Source organism: Acanthopagrus latus, chromosome 21 (genome assembly GCF_904848185.1).
Source record: "Acanthopagrus latus isolate v.2019 chromosome 21, fAcaLat1.1, whole genome shotgun sequence".
Classification (NCBI taxonomy): Eukaryota; Metazoa; Chordata; class Actinopteri; order Spariformes; family Sparidae; genus Acanthopagrus; species Acanthopagrus latus.
The window spans coordinates 18,317,350-18,329,835 of NC_051059.1; the positions used below are offsets into that span (position 1 = coordinate 18,317,350).

Genomic DNA, 12,486 nt, shown 5'->3' on the forward strand with positions numbered 1-12,486 from the left:
AATATTTTCTTAGTTAAGATCAAAATCTGATTTGTTGACATTTTTTTTGTGTCCGTTTAGGTTATGAATGTATAATCACAAAGACAAAAGCAGGTTAAATGTGCATGTGAACAAAACAAAGCTAAAAGTCAAACCTTATACACGGTTTGCCGCAAGAGAGCCCAATCTTGTTAAAGCTAGCTAGAGATTGCCACAGTTAGCCATTACTAAAGCCTGATAACTGGTAAATTATTTACAAATTTTGGTTGAGTAACATCTTGGTGAATTAGTTTGATATCTTGCGTAATAAGGCAGAACATAATTCCAGTCTTGGGGGGTGAAAACGGCTTAACTAGTCCGGCGAAAACATTAACTAGCCTAACATTAGCTTAGCAGAGTGGCAGTAACATCTGGATCATTTTCTGACGGTTTAATGTGGCCAGGCTACTTTTGAATCGCCTCTTTAAACATATTCATCATTTATTATTTATATTTTAAGGTTATTGTTTCCAAGAAATACTAAATAAATTGTGGGTGGAAAGCTGAGAGGACACATTTTGTTTGTTGACATTTTGATCATATTTCCAAAAGGTCTAACATCAGTGATATTGTTGTGGTGGAATACATAGTGAAAAAAGGCAAAACATGAAGGAATCCTATCCATCTGTTATAGTTTATTCAGCTATCTTGAAAACTTTAACTTAAGCTTTTCATGAGCTCTCTGCCTTTTGTAGGGCAGTATAGCAGAGCTCTTTTTCAAGCATTGAGATATGACCGATGCATGTGAAACCCCTGATGAGGTCATCTTTGGAAAATGAACGCGTGGATTTGCATACGGTAGATCCCAGGAGGGATAGTCTTACACAGAGGTTTGTAGCTCAGTTAGGGAACCACTGGAAAAGCCTGAGCGATACAGCCATAGATAACCTTGAGGCAGTGGTGTGGAATGCCGTCACATGCCTGAGTCAACATGAACATATTGTACTGCAAAGCCAGAGGTGTGTTTCTGTGGCAACCCGCAGTCCGATACCAAAACATCCCAGCCATGTGTGCCATGCCTCATATCACTCGCGGCTCTGGGGTGTTGTCCTCTAAGGCACTGTTCCTGTTCTTCGGTGAGCGCTGTCATACCTGTCTCACAGAGCGGCGGGAGAGCGGTCATGTGGGATGAAACGTGCTCATTAAAAATACATGTGGAGTTTTTTTCTGTGGTCACAATAAATCAGAGACGTCCTTGTTTGACTCCTTGGAGAGCCCAGACAGCTGTCAAACCTTCCTTTGAACTGAAAGCTATCTGGCGCGATGTATTAACTGGAGCCTGACGGGTATATAAAGATTATATCACATGATTATAGATGTATTGGAATCCATGTAAATGGCAGATATGCAAATGGGAGATATGCAAAAGTCATTCATTTTTCATAGGCTGAACCTTACATTTATAAATACATGTGACATATTTTTATGTTTTAAAGGATTTTTTTCCTCTCCTTAAATGTTAAATATACTTTCTTGTGCATGTGATTGACATTGAAAGTTAAAAAAGGTGCACTGCTCCTGAACCGCCTCATAATTAGCCCCGCCTTTACTCTGTGACTTGGACCTAGTGTGATGTCACAGAGTTGCATAATGTATGCCTTGCTGCATAGTTTGGAATGTCAGAATTGATTTAGCACAGCTACACTGTTGTTGTTAGTGATGACTGGTCAGGCGTGTGTTAGCCGACCAATCAGCGCTGACTGGGTATTCAGGAGGGCGGTCCTTAAAGAGACAGGAGCCAAGCGTTTCGGTACAGAGTCCAAATACAGTGCTACAGTATGAGAAAACGGATTACTGACTTAATTTTTCTAAAGTAAATATTCTGCCTCAGTAGATTTCTTTGTCACAGACATTCAACAAAACTTTATGGGGTAACTGTCAAAAGTTTCATGGTTTTCGGTGTGAACAAAGAAATATACAAATATTACAGGTTTTAGTTTTACTCATTTACATGCTTAAACTATGAATATGAACTATTTTTTGTGGAGGAAAAGGTATATACAATCACTAAAATCTCAATAAAAGCTGGATTAATGATTTGGAAATAATCACGTGCTGATAAAACAACATCAGGAAAAACACAGGCAAAAAAAAACAGTAAGCATCAATGTGGGCAGTGACCAGGTGTCCGACAGAGACTGAGGCACTGCATTGCACTTTGGTATATTCAAAATGATCAACATTTGCATATATGTTTTGCAGGATCTGATGTGAACATGTTTGGGGTTTTTTTCCAGAACTGCAGAGGGCTCTTCAAAAGAAACCCAAAAAGACGTGCATCGTCAAAATGGTCGGGACGAGGAACCTGTGGAAAAATATCGTGGTGCTCTGCGTCAACTCGTAAGTGCCTGTCTCATTAGTACTTAGAACGTTTGCGTGTCAAGTTAAGTGTGTGGGAGGATCTGAAAACTGAGAGAGGAGGAAAAAAAAAGAAAAAGGGAAATGCTTGTGTGTCTATGCGGGGCGAGGCAATGCCAGTCAGAAGCGCCATTTTGTGCAGCTGAGATGCCACTATTTAAACCTGCAGGCTCGATACAGCATTGATCAGTAGCCCTCAATGCTTTTGTCCTTCCATATTTGTACTGCTCTCTCTTTTCATCTCCACTGGGATCTCACCTCCTCTTCTCGGGCTTGGCGAGACCCAGCTTTAGCTCTGCCTCGGCGGCGCACGGTGTCCCTGACTCTCCCAGTCATCATAAATTTTGCATGAGCGGTATCCTTATGAAACATTAGACAACCAGGGGAGAGGGTGTGAGTGTTTGCTGCTGTTTTTATGTGCGTGTATGCTTGTGGGGTGTGTGCCTGTGTGTCAGTGAGTCAGTGTTTACATGTGTGCATAAGTTGAAATGAGAGAAGATGTGATTAAAAACCTGGTCCTGCTTCCTTTTCCGTCTCCATCCAAACTCCTCATCTTTGCTTGGATCTCTCGGTGTCTTCTCCTCTCTGTGTTTAATCCCCCTCCCCTCTTCGTTTTATTATTTCTCTCCTACTTCTACATACTTGGACTACTAATATCCTATAAACAAATGCACTGTATCCTCTTAAATGTTTTCCCACCTCACCAGTTTGCCATGTGTCTCTTCTCTACGCAGGCTAACAGGCTATGGGATCCACCACTGCTTCGCCCGCAGCATGATGGACAACGAGGTTCAGGAGACGACGATGTTCCATAACTTCTATGCAGATTATTACACCATGGCGGGCATTGCGGTGGCCTCCTGCATAGCGCTGTGCCCGGCGGTGGGCCTGATGGGCCGGCGCGGTGGCCTTCTCATGTTTATGATCATCACTGCCCTGGCGTCGCTGCTGCAGCTGGGCCTGCTCAATTGTGAGTACTTTACGAGGAACACGTCGCCACCGCGGCAGGATGATGTTTATTTGATGTGAATATCAGTTTTGAAGAAACTCCATAACAGGCTCTAAAGTATTTAAGGGCTCTTGGCTTCTCTTTAAAGAAGAATTAAATGAAAAGGCTGCTGCTGTTGTATGGTTCAATTTGTCAACAAAACCAACAAAGACACAAAACTAACAAATAACCGATGCTCTCTGTACTACAAAGTAATGTCTGTGTATCAAAAGCGTCATATCATATTTTTTTGTGCCATAAAGATCAATTATTGTCCAAGAAAGATTAATTCAGGAAGAAAATAGTCACCTAGAAACGTAATTTTTACCCATATTTACGTAGAGGAAGCTAAAAAACAACAGTACCTCCCTATTTCCAATTCATGACATTAAATACTGATTTGATTCTGAACATTAGGGTTAGGTTAGGTTAGGTTAGGGTTAAGGTTAAGTCCTGCATCTCCTACACATGTGCTTTAAGTGCTAACAGTCCGTGTTGTGAGTGAACTACGTCCGGGCCCTATTTAGCTTTAGTAGTTGTAATAGAGTTGGCGAACATGATTAAAAACAACTGTTTTAGTCAATGTGTACCAAAAAACAGTACACAAGTCAGTTTATTCAGTTACAAATGAGCGTGACTTAATGTTTAACCAGAGTCAACACATCAAGGTTATGCTCATGTTTCACGCTCCCGTTTGAAGTTGAAAGTGTGTCGACAAGCCTCCGCCAACATGTGTGCATGTTTTTGTGTCTAATGTTTGACTCTGGATTGAATTTACATCTGAGTGTACTGTTTTGTGCTTCATCACTGATCCATATCTGTTTTTCTCTTTTGTTCTCCTCTAGTGCTGGGGAAGTACAGTAACCATCTGAATATAGGTAGGATTGACTCTTTATTTCTCTTATTTTGAGGTCTTGTATTCGGCTTGATAAGCAGATCAACAACTGTTCTGCCTCTGTGTTGTTCCACTATCATTGTTATCAGCCTCACATTCTGAAGTGTGAAATAAATTGTTTAGCCATCCACTCCACTATCTTGATGAGGTTTTCAGAACATGTGCTGCATTCAGGCATCCTGTAGTATTTCATTAGATGTGTACAAAACCCTGCAGAGACACATGATGAAGTCCGAGATGTAATTATGGCTAGCTTTTCACTTATTTATCCCATTTTGTGTTGAAGAGGGCGAGCCTCTTTGTTACAGAAATCTCACAACCAGCCTTCCTTCACTGTTCTTATTCTCTTTATCAGTCTCTTTATTCTCTCCTGTCTAATCCCCCTGTGGGAAGCACGAGCTGATCACAGAGCACTCTCCTCTGATCCGCTTTATGCCATCTTCAGCATGTCTTACTCAGAGAGAAAAACACTGTATTCAAATGATATTTGGCCTAAATGGGTTATTTCTGTACAAGGCAATTCCTCAAAAAAATCATCAACATAAACATCACCGCTGGGAAACCATTACATTTTGTTTAACCAAATTTTTGTATTGCCGCTTTACGTCTAGGTTTTCCAGATGCAAAGTCTGAAATGCTCAAGTTTCCTCTGAGTGTTCCAGTTTCAGGAACCACTTTTGCTGAATCAGATTTTGTAGTAGTGTGAGGTGATACAGTATGGAGTACACTACGGAAGCAAAGAAATGCCATTAAGATTTTAAATTATATGCAACTTAGTACCTGATTTGGAAATTGAAAACCTATGGAAACTTGATATTGAAATTTAAATACCACTGAATTCATGGAAGTGAAATATTTTAGCTTGAATTAACTTCTTAACACACTGAAATTGAGGGCCCCCATTCAAAATGTGCCATTTTTTCCCTCTTGTATCAAAAGCAGCATCAAATTGATATTTATCAATCTATTGTATAGAAGTCAGAAAATCTAGTATCAGGACAACACTACTATGAAATTAGTCCATACCTCCTGATTTAAGTGTTCTTTATTTAAGGGTGCATAAATGTCAGTGTTTAAACTAACAAACAAACTTTTAAATTTCAGTCAAATTCTGTTTGGAAAATGTAAAGTCTGTTCAAGGAATTACATTCAGACACCAGAACTCAAGATTTAAAAAATGTCAAGCCTCAACAAATAAAGAACTGAACTTGAGGGAATCAATCACTGGCGTCTGTCCTATCAGATTACTTCTCATCTGTCACGTGATTCAAGAAAGAAGTTCCATTGAGTCACTGGAAATCGCGGTCAACTTCCTGAATTTGAAGTACTTGGTGATATTGCACCACTTCAAAAAATCTATAACCACAACTATGAAATATGACACATACATTTAGATTGTAGTTATTAAATACATTTTAATGATACTGTTAGTGTAACTGTGGTGTTCGAAATTGAACATGAATTATTCAGCAGTGGTTAGGTATACACTGGACTTTCTCCGCTTCTGTACATCCTCTATTTTCACCATTGGAATTCCCAGAGTTCCAGTCTCTTCATATTGTTTAAAAAACCTTTTAAAACACTAGACTGTATATTTTATTATTCAAAACAGTATATTCCATGCATTTTGGAAATACTCCTTCCCTTAAAAAAAGTAGAGAAATTCCACACTCCCGTTGCTCTTTTATGTGCATGGGCAGCACTCTTGTCCTTATAGATCACTGAGTGTAATGTCCACATGTGTGTTTCTCCTGCTTCCGTCTGCAGATAACTCAGGTACGCTGAATAAGAACTTCTCCGTCGCCTTCTCCATCATCGGCATGTTTTCCTCCCACGCGGTCAGCAACTTGAGCATCTTCTTCTGCGCTGAGATCACACCCACTGTGATCAGGTAAGCCCACTGAAAACACAGGGACCGAGCCGAAAAGAAATTTGCTTTTACACTTGAGGAGAGAAGCAGCTGTGTTAATGTGTAGCACGATCATTGCACAGCACAGTTATGTACAGCATGCCATCAGTTCACAGGCTGTTAGTAAATGTTTAAAGGTAAATGCATTGCAGAAATAGAAAGTGCTCTTTCTATCGTCCTGATAAGCTTATAATTCAGTTAACACTGAGGTTGGTTTCCATTGCATCACATGTTCCTGCAGATGGATTAGCTGCTCCACCTCCTGTTAAACGAGGGGATGAAATTATTGAACTCACTGAGATGACGCTCCTCATGACTCTCACAGTTCAGTGTCAAATGTAATCCACATCTTTGTACAAATTAGCAAATGTCCGCTGAGAATATATGACACAGCACTGGATGTTCATTATCTGGGGTTATGTAAAGGGTGTTGTTGCTCTGCTGACAGTTGCTTCAACGGCGACCCCTGCTGGTAGACTCAGGCAGCTACAGGAGAGGAATGGCCTTGCATGTAGAGGAGGGCGTTTGGTGGTACTGCAGCACACTCTGCCGCTGTTTGATAAAATGGCATAGAGTCAACAGAGGCATACAACAGAAATAAAGGGCTTCCCCACCTGGAAATGATTTAGGTGACAGTTCTTTAGGACAACATGTAAATCATGGTTCACTGTAATGTTGGTGAACAGTCTTCCCCATTAGTTTTCAGGAGGTTTATGAGGTTTTATGTGTGATCATAAATCCTGAATCCTCCCCTGTAATCACATGTTCCATCTCATCGTAGGGGCGGTGGTCTGGGCCTGGTCCTAGCCAGCGCCGGGTTCGGCATGCTGACGGCCCCCATCATGGAGCTCCACAATCAGAAGGGCTACTTCCTTCACCACATCATCTTTGCCTGCTGCACACTCATCTGCATCATCTGCATTCTTCTGCTCCCCGAGACGCGCTACCAGCCCCTCCCTGAGACCCTGGCTGACGGCGAGAGCTACACTCGCCAACCCCTCCTTCCCCCGAGGAAGCCTGGGGAACAGCGTCTCTTGCTGGCTCAATCAGAGAGCAGCAGGGACTACACCAGGGTGCATGACACACCCCTCCACGAGGCAGCCACCACTGTCGTGTCCACCATGGACTCCACCGCCTCTTCAGCTGTCGACTTGACCGCTCCGTCGGTCGCGGATGTGTCCGCTCCAGCATTCATGGAGGTGCACCCCTGCAAGACGCAACCTAAAGACCCCAATGGTCACTCAGTGTCATCTTTACCCACGACCGCCCTGGATAAAGATGGAGTAATACATGCTAGCAAGGAGCACCTGCTGTCTTCTACTCCTTTACACAAACCGTGCATCACAGACCCACTTTTAGCCGACGCTGAAGAAGCTCCAGCAACAGTCTCGGATCCTGTTGATCCACTGATGAATTCTGCTGTTCCTGAAATGAACGACATCGGTCCTTCCCCGACAAAGGAGTCAGCTGCTGCCCCTGCCCCTTCAGTAGACCCTTCCACTCCCTGTGGAACTGTTCCTGCCTCGTTATTGATCTGCACCACACCCATCATCGAACCCCCGCCAAGCACCACCTTAGAATCCCCTGTCCTGCTGGCCAATGACATCGAGGGTATCACCCCGAAATTCGACGTACCTTTGCACGAGGACGCCCACGTCACGTTAGCAGGCTCCCCTACTCCATCTATGCATGAAAGTCTCCCTCCATCCCCGGCCCCCTCCCCCGTTCAGATGACAGACTGCAACACCACCTCTGGCCCTCCACCCTCCATTAGCCCACACTCTGACATTCCCATCCAGTTAGAAATAGTAGACGAATCTACATCTAGAGACTCCCCCGTACCTCTCGTCATAGACTCCCAACTGCCGCAGTTAGACTCTACCTCTCCCTGTGTTAATGATATATCTCCTCCTTCCCCTACTCCCCCTAGTCCCATCTCTGTTTCCCCTTCACCCACTCCCCCTCCCACTCCACCTATTGACCCCATGCTCTCAGCAGACTCTTCCACTCCCCCTGTCGTAGATGTTGTCAGCACGGCTGCGCCGGTTCCTACCATCCTCCCCGTCACAGACATTGTGCACACCTCCACTCCGGAATCGACCACTCTCACAGACATTGTGGAGCCCGTGCAGGATTCATCTGCTCCCCTCGCCATAGATCCCATCACAGATTCAGGCTCTACAGAAGCAACTCCACCCTCTCTAATTGACTGCACCGTCTCCTCCCCCATAGACTCTGGTGTCCTCCCCATCAGGGATAGCACCAGCACAGAAAACAACACTGTCAACAGTGTGGCGTCATCATGATGCAGGAAAAAAGAAGCTTTACGGTTGCTGAGGAAGCAGCCCCCATGCCAGACGAATGACCGAGAAGGGGGGGTCGCGAACTGTCCTGCTCAGACTCCAGGAGTTGGAGTTGAGTAGACGTGTCTTCTTAGGGAGCCGCTGTACGTTTCTCGGTGTCCCCTCCTTCCCGAATTTAGCCAATAAACGAGACCACGCAAGTGAGAGAGTGCCAGAGGCTGGTTTGTGACAATGTGACAGTATCTTCTGCTCTTTTCCGAATGTCACTGGAAATCACCAGCCTATAAACTACTTTGATGTAAATGAAATGGGAAATCACTGTCTGTCAAAGAGACTTACAACTATACCCACAATCACTGAGAGGACTGGCGAAAAATGCAATGATGCTAAAAACAAACAAACAAGAAAAAAAAAACTCTAATCATTGGTACTTTTCGCTCAAATCAAGTGTCCATCTAACATATTTGTATAAAAATATCGCCTTACCTGTATGGACAAACAAAAAAATCTGAATGTTACAAGTATTTTTTGCCGTCACAGAGGTAAACAATCCAAATTGGGTTTTTTTTTTTTTTTCTAAATACAAACGCCAAAAAAACAACTCTGACCAAAATTAAATGTAGACATAGTGCCAAAAAAAATTTGTGTAAATGCAGTATTTGCCTGTTTGGGGAAATACTGTTTAGTGCAGCCCCCCTGCCATAGACTGAAATGTGGCTCACTTCAATCCACATAAACAAATACAAAAGTACTAAATCATTTATCGAAATGAATAGAAGACTGAGTGTTGATAAATTGGAACTGAAAATTGAGAAGGCTGAATTGCTTTCATCGACACCTGGTTCATCGTGTGAAACAGCGACATTTGAGAAAAAGAATGACCCATATTTTGTCGGTCTGAAGAAACTTTTATTTTTCCAAAACGTTTCGGTCAATGAAATATATGGTATGCAAATGCTTTTATTTGTAAATGTGATATTGTAAGTAAATGCCTAATTAGTTGTTGAGCTTGATTCAGTCTTTTTTCTAAAAAAAACAAAAACAAACAAAAAAAAGACTAAGTATTATTTTGAATAATCTCCCATGGCGTGCCCTTATTGTACAAACCTATACTTCATTCTTACAGTATTTGTGCCACCTCTGTGTGGTGGCAACTTTATTCTTTTGCAGTTGGGACAAAAGCATGAAAAATAATCGTGAAACGTATCAGTAAAACAAAAACCTTAAAGCAAAGCCTTGAAAAGACACAAAAAGCTATTTTTTTGAAAAATGAAAACCAGTGGATGACAAAATGTTTCGACTGCATCACTAAACTTCAGTGTGTTTTTTTCTCAAGTCATGGTTCATGTATGTCGGTGTGTTCATACATTCACGAGTTTACCTTACAGAAATGCAATAGTTCATACAGTTGTCGAATTGACATTTTAAAATGCAGCTGAAATCTTTAAAGGGGCAGTATGTAAGAATTTTAGCTGAGAACTTCATCAGAAGCGGCACTTTTTGAAATTACGACGTCTGTGCGCTGTAGCTGCAGAGATATCCGCTGAGGTTAGCGTGCTAACCAGCTAGCCCTGGCCCGTCCTGGTCCAAAGCTCATGTGCAAGTGGTGTAAAGTTGAACCGTTGCCCAGTCCCCATGCTTCTAACTGCTAGCTGCAATGCTAACTGAGCTAAAGCAGCTACCAGTTAGGAGCAGCATGTTGGTGCCTGGGTGATATGCCGCCCCCTGCAGATTCTTACATAATGCACCTTTTTTAATTATAGATAGACAAACCTATTTATACTCATGAATTTGACGGACTTCTTGCTTAAGGAGGCACTTTCTCTTCCAAAGCCTGCGTCCACATGTGGACAGCGTTGTACTTGATTCAATACTGTGCGTAACTCGACAGTTGTACTTACGCACTTTGTGCATCAGAGGTTGTAAGGACACACGATTACTGATAGACCACTGTTTACAACGATAATAATAATAATGCTAAATAATAATAACTACACATTACTGTAAAACTTAAAGAGCCAACTGAATGATGTCTTGTCATTTCAAATGTGATTTAATAACTCTCCCACACTCGTCATATTGCATTCATCCAGGAAGTATTGGTGGATCCGTGAGGGTGTCGTTCAGGAGTTTGACAGAAGACTTCCTGTTGTTCACACCTTTGCGTTGGTACGCTTTTACGAGAGCCTTACAGGTACTTTTTACTCACCAAAATTCGAAGTGTGCACTGACAAAAGCTACATATCTTTCGGTCTGCTAATTGATTGAGCAAACCTTGCTAGTGTTTGTGGTGAGAGCTCTATTTTCGATCATTGCCGCCAACCAACTTCCATTTCAGCTGGGAGATTCACCCCAACGTTAAACATGTAACATGCCATGCTGCTAAGCCTCAAAGCACAATGCCCTGCAAACATGTGATGTCAAATATTGGTGGAGCTTGGCGTCTTGACATAAAAAGAAAAAAAATAATAAAAAGGGAAAATGGAGTGGGATTTTGACTACAGAAACACACATTAACTTTTGCAATAGACCCACATTTAACCTACTTTGTGGAACGGGGTGTTGACACTGGATTTAATGAGGAATTCTTGGCATCTGCTGTAGCGAGTGTGGTGACTGCAGTGGTCGGTATTGTCACATTGCTCGGAGTACTCGTTCTGTTGATGTGTTGGTGTCTGTCTGTCTCGATGTGCATATTGCAGAAATCGAACTGTGTATTGCCAAAAAAGAAAAGCCCCAAGCAACACCAGTGTAAAGACAAAAAAACACAGCACAAATACATCCAGTGTCTTCTCTGAGATCTGTTGCTTCCATTTTCCACTTTCCACTCCCATGCAGCTATTTTACGGTGCTGATTGGGGCTGTGACACCTGTATGCATTTGGTTTGACTTTATTTGGAGTAAAAATATTAAAGTAAAAAGCAATCCAAAGCAATGTTAGCACCAGCGGTAGAGGTAGACTTGAAGACAGTGGAAAAGCAAAAAAAAAAGAAGAAGAATGGGTTATGCCTTTGTAAATAGTAAACGTGTGGACTGGACACCCAGTTTTTGATAAGATGAAGGATCATAGATCATAATGGACTGGTGAATAGTTCTGAACTTGGTTAGATAAGAGTCTCAGAGACATGAAGTCCCTAGTGTACACATTTCAGGTTTTGCTTCTCTCAACCGTGCGACTCAGAATCTCTCGATGGGGAGACTTGAATGAATGTAAAAACCATGGATTGTACCATTTATAATTTCCAATTGTTTGGTTTCATTTTTTGTTTTGTTTTGTTTTAACAAACATAATGCACTTGTATATAAGCCATACCTGTTGTTAAAATAAACCACTATTTATTGATCAACTGTGGATATCAGTGAGTCCTTCATTTTTTCCATCCATCCATCATCTGTACACATTATATGTACGCCGCTTAATCCTCTGCAGGGTCGCGGGGGGGCTGGAGCCTATCCCAGCTGACTTAGGGCGAAGGCAGGGGACACCCTGGACAGGTCGCCAGTCTATCGCAGGGCTACACATAGAGACGAACAACCACACTCTCATTCACACCTACGGACAATTTAGAATAATCAATTAACCTCAGTATGTTTTTGGACTGTGGGAGGAAGCCGGAGTACCCGGTGAAAACCCACGCTTGCACAGGGAGAACATACAAACTTCACACAGAAAGATCCCAGGCGTCCCAACCGGGACGCGAACCGGCGATCTTCTAGCTGTGAGGCAGCAGTGCTAGCCACTGGGCCACTGTGCAGCCCTCCTTCATTTTTTATTATTATTATTATTATTTTTTTACTTTTCATGGATTTTATTAAAAGTAGATCCCAGTCAAATATTCCCTGCTGGCCTTGAGGTTTTGTATCTAAAGATCACTTTAAGACAAGAAAAACAGGGGGATGCATGACTGTTTTTTATTAGAGCTTTATTTTACTCATCCAACAGGGTTGCAGAAAATCCCAATGGGTTCGGAGCCAAAGCTGGATTACCAATGGAGCAGAACAAGCAAATGCTCCA

At 42.4% G+C, this 12,486-nt stretch overlaps 1 protein-coding gene across 1 annotated transcript in view; it reads left to right on the top strand.

The window, feature by feature from the left end:
• Positions 1 to 11,823, top strand: part of slc22a23 (solute carrier family 22 member 23) — a 40,485-nt gene extending 28,662 nt beyond the window's left edge. The window contains exons 6-10 of the mRNA XM_037084041.1: positions 2,256 to 2,358; positions 3,111 to 3,346; positions 4,210 to 4,242; positions 6,027 to 6,150; positions 6,950 to 11,823. Of these exons, the coding sequence (XP_036939936.1) occupies positions 2,256 to 2,358; positions 3,111 to 3,346; positions 4,210 to 4,242; positions 6,027 to 6,150; positions 6,950 to 8,474 (2,021 nt within the window). The 3' untranslated portion in view covers positions 8,475 to 11,823. The remainder of the gene's footprint in view (positions 1 to 2,255; positions 2,359 to 3,110; positions 3,347 to 4,209; positions 4,243 to 6,026; positions 6,151 to 6,949) is intronic.
• Positions 11,824 to 12,486: the final 663 nt, after the last annotated feature.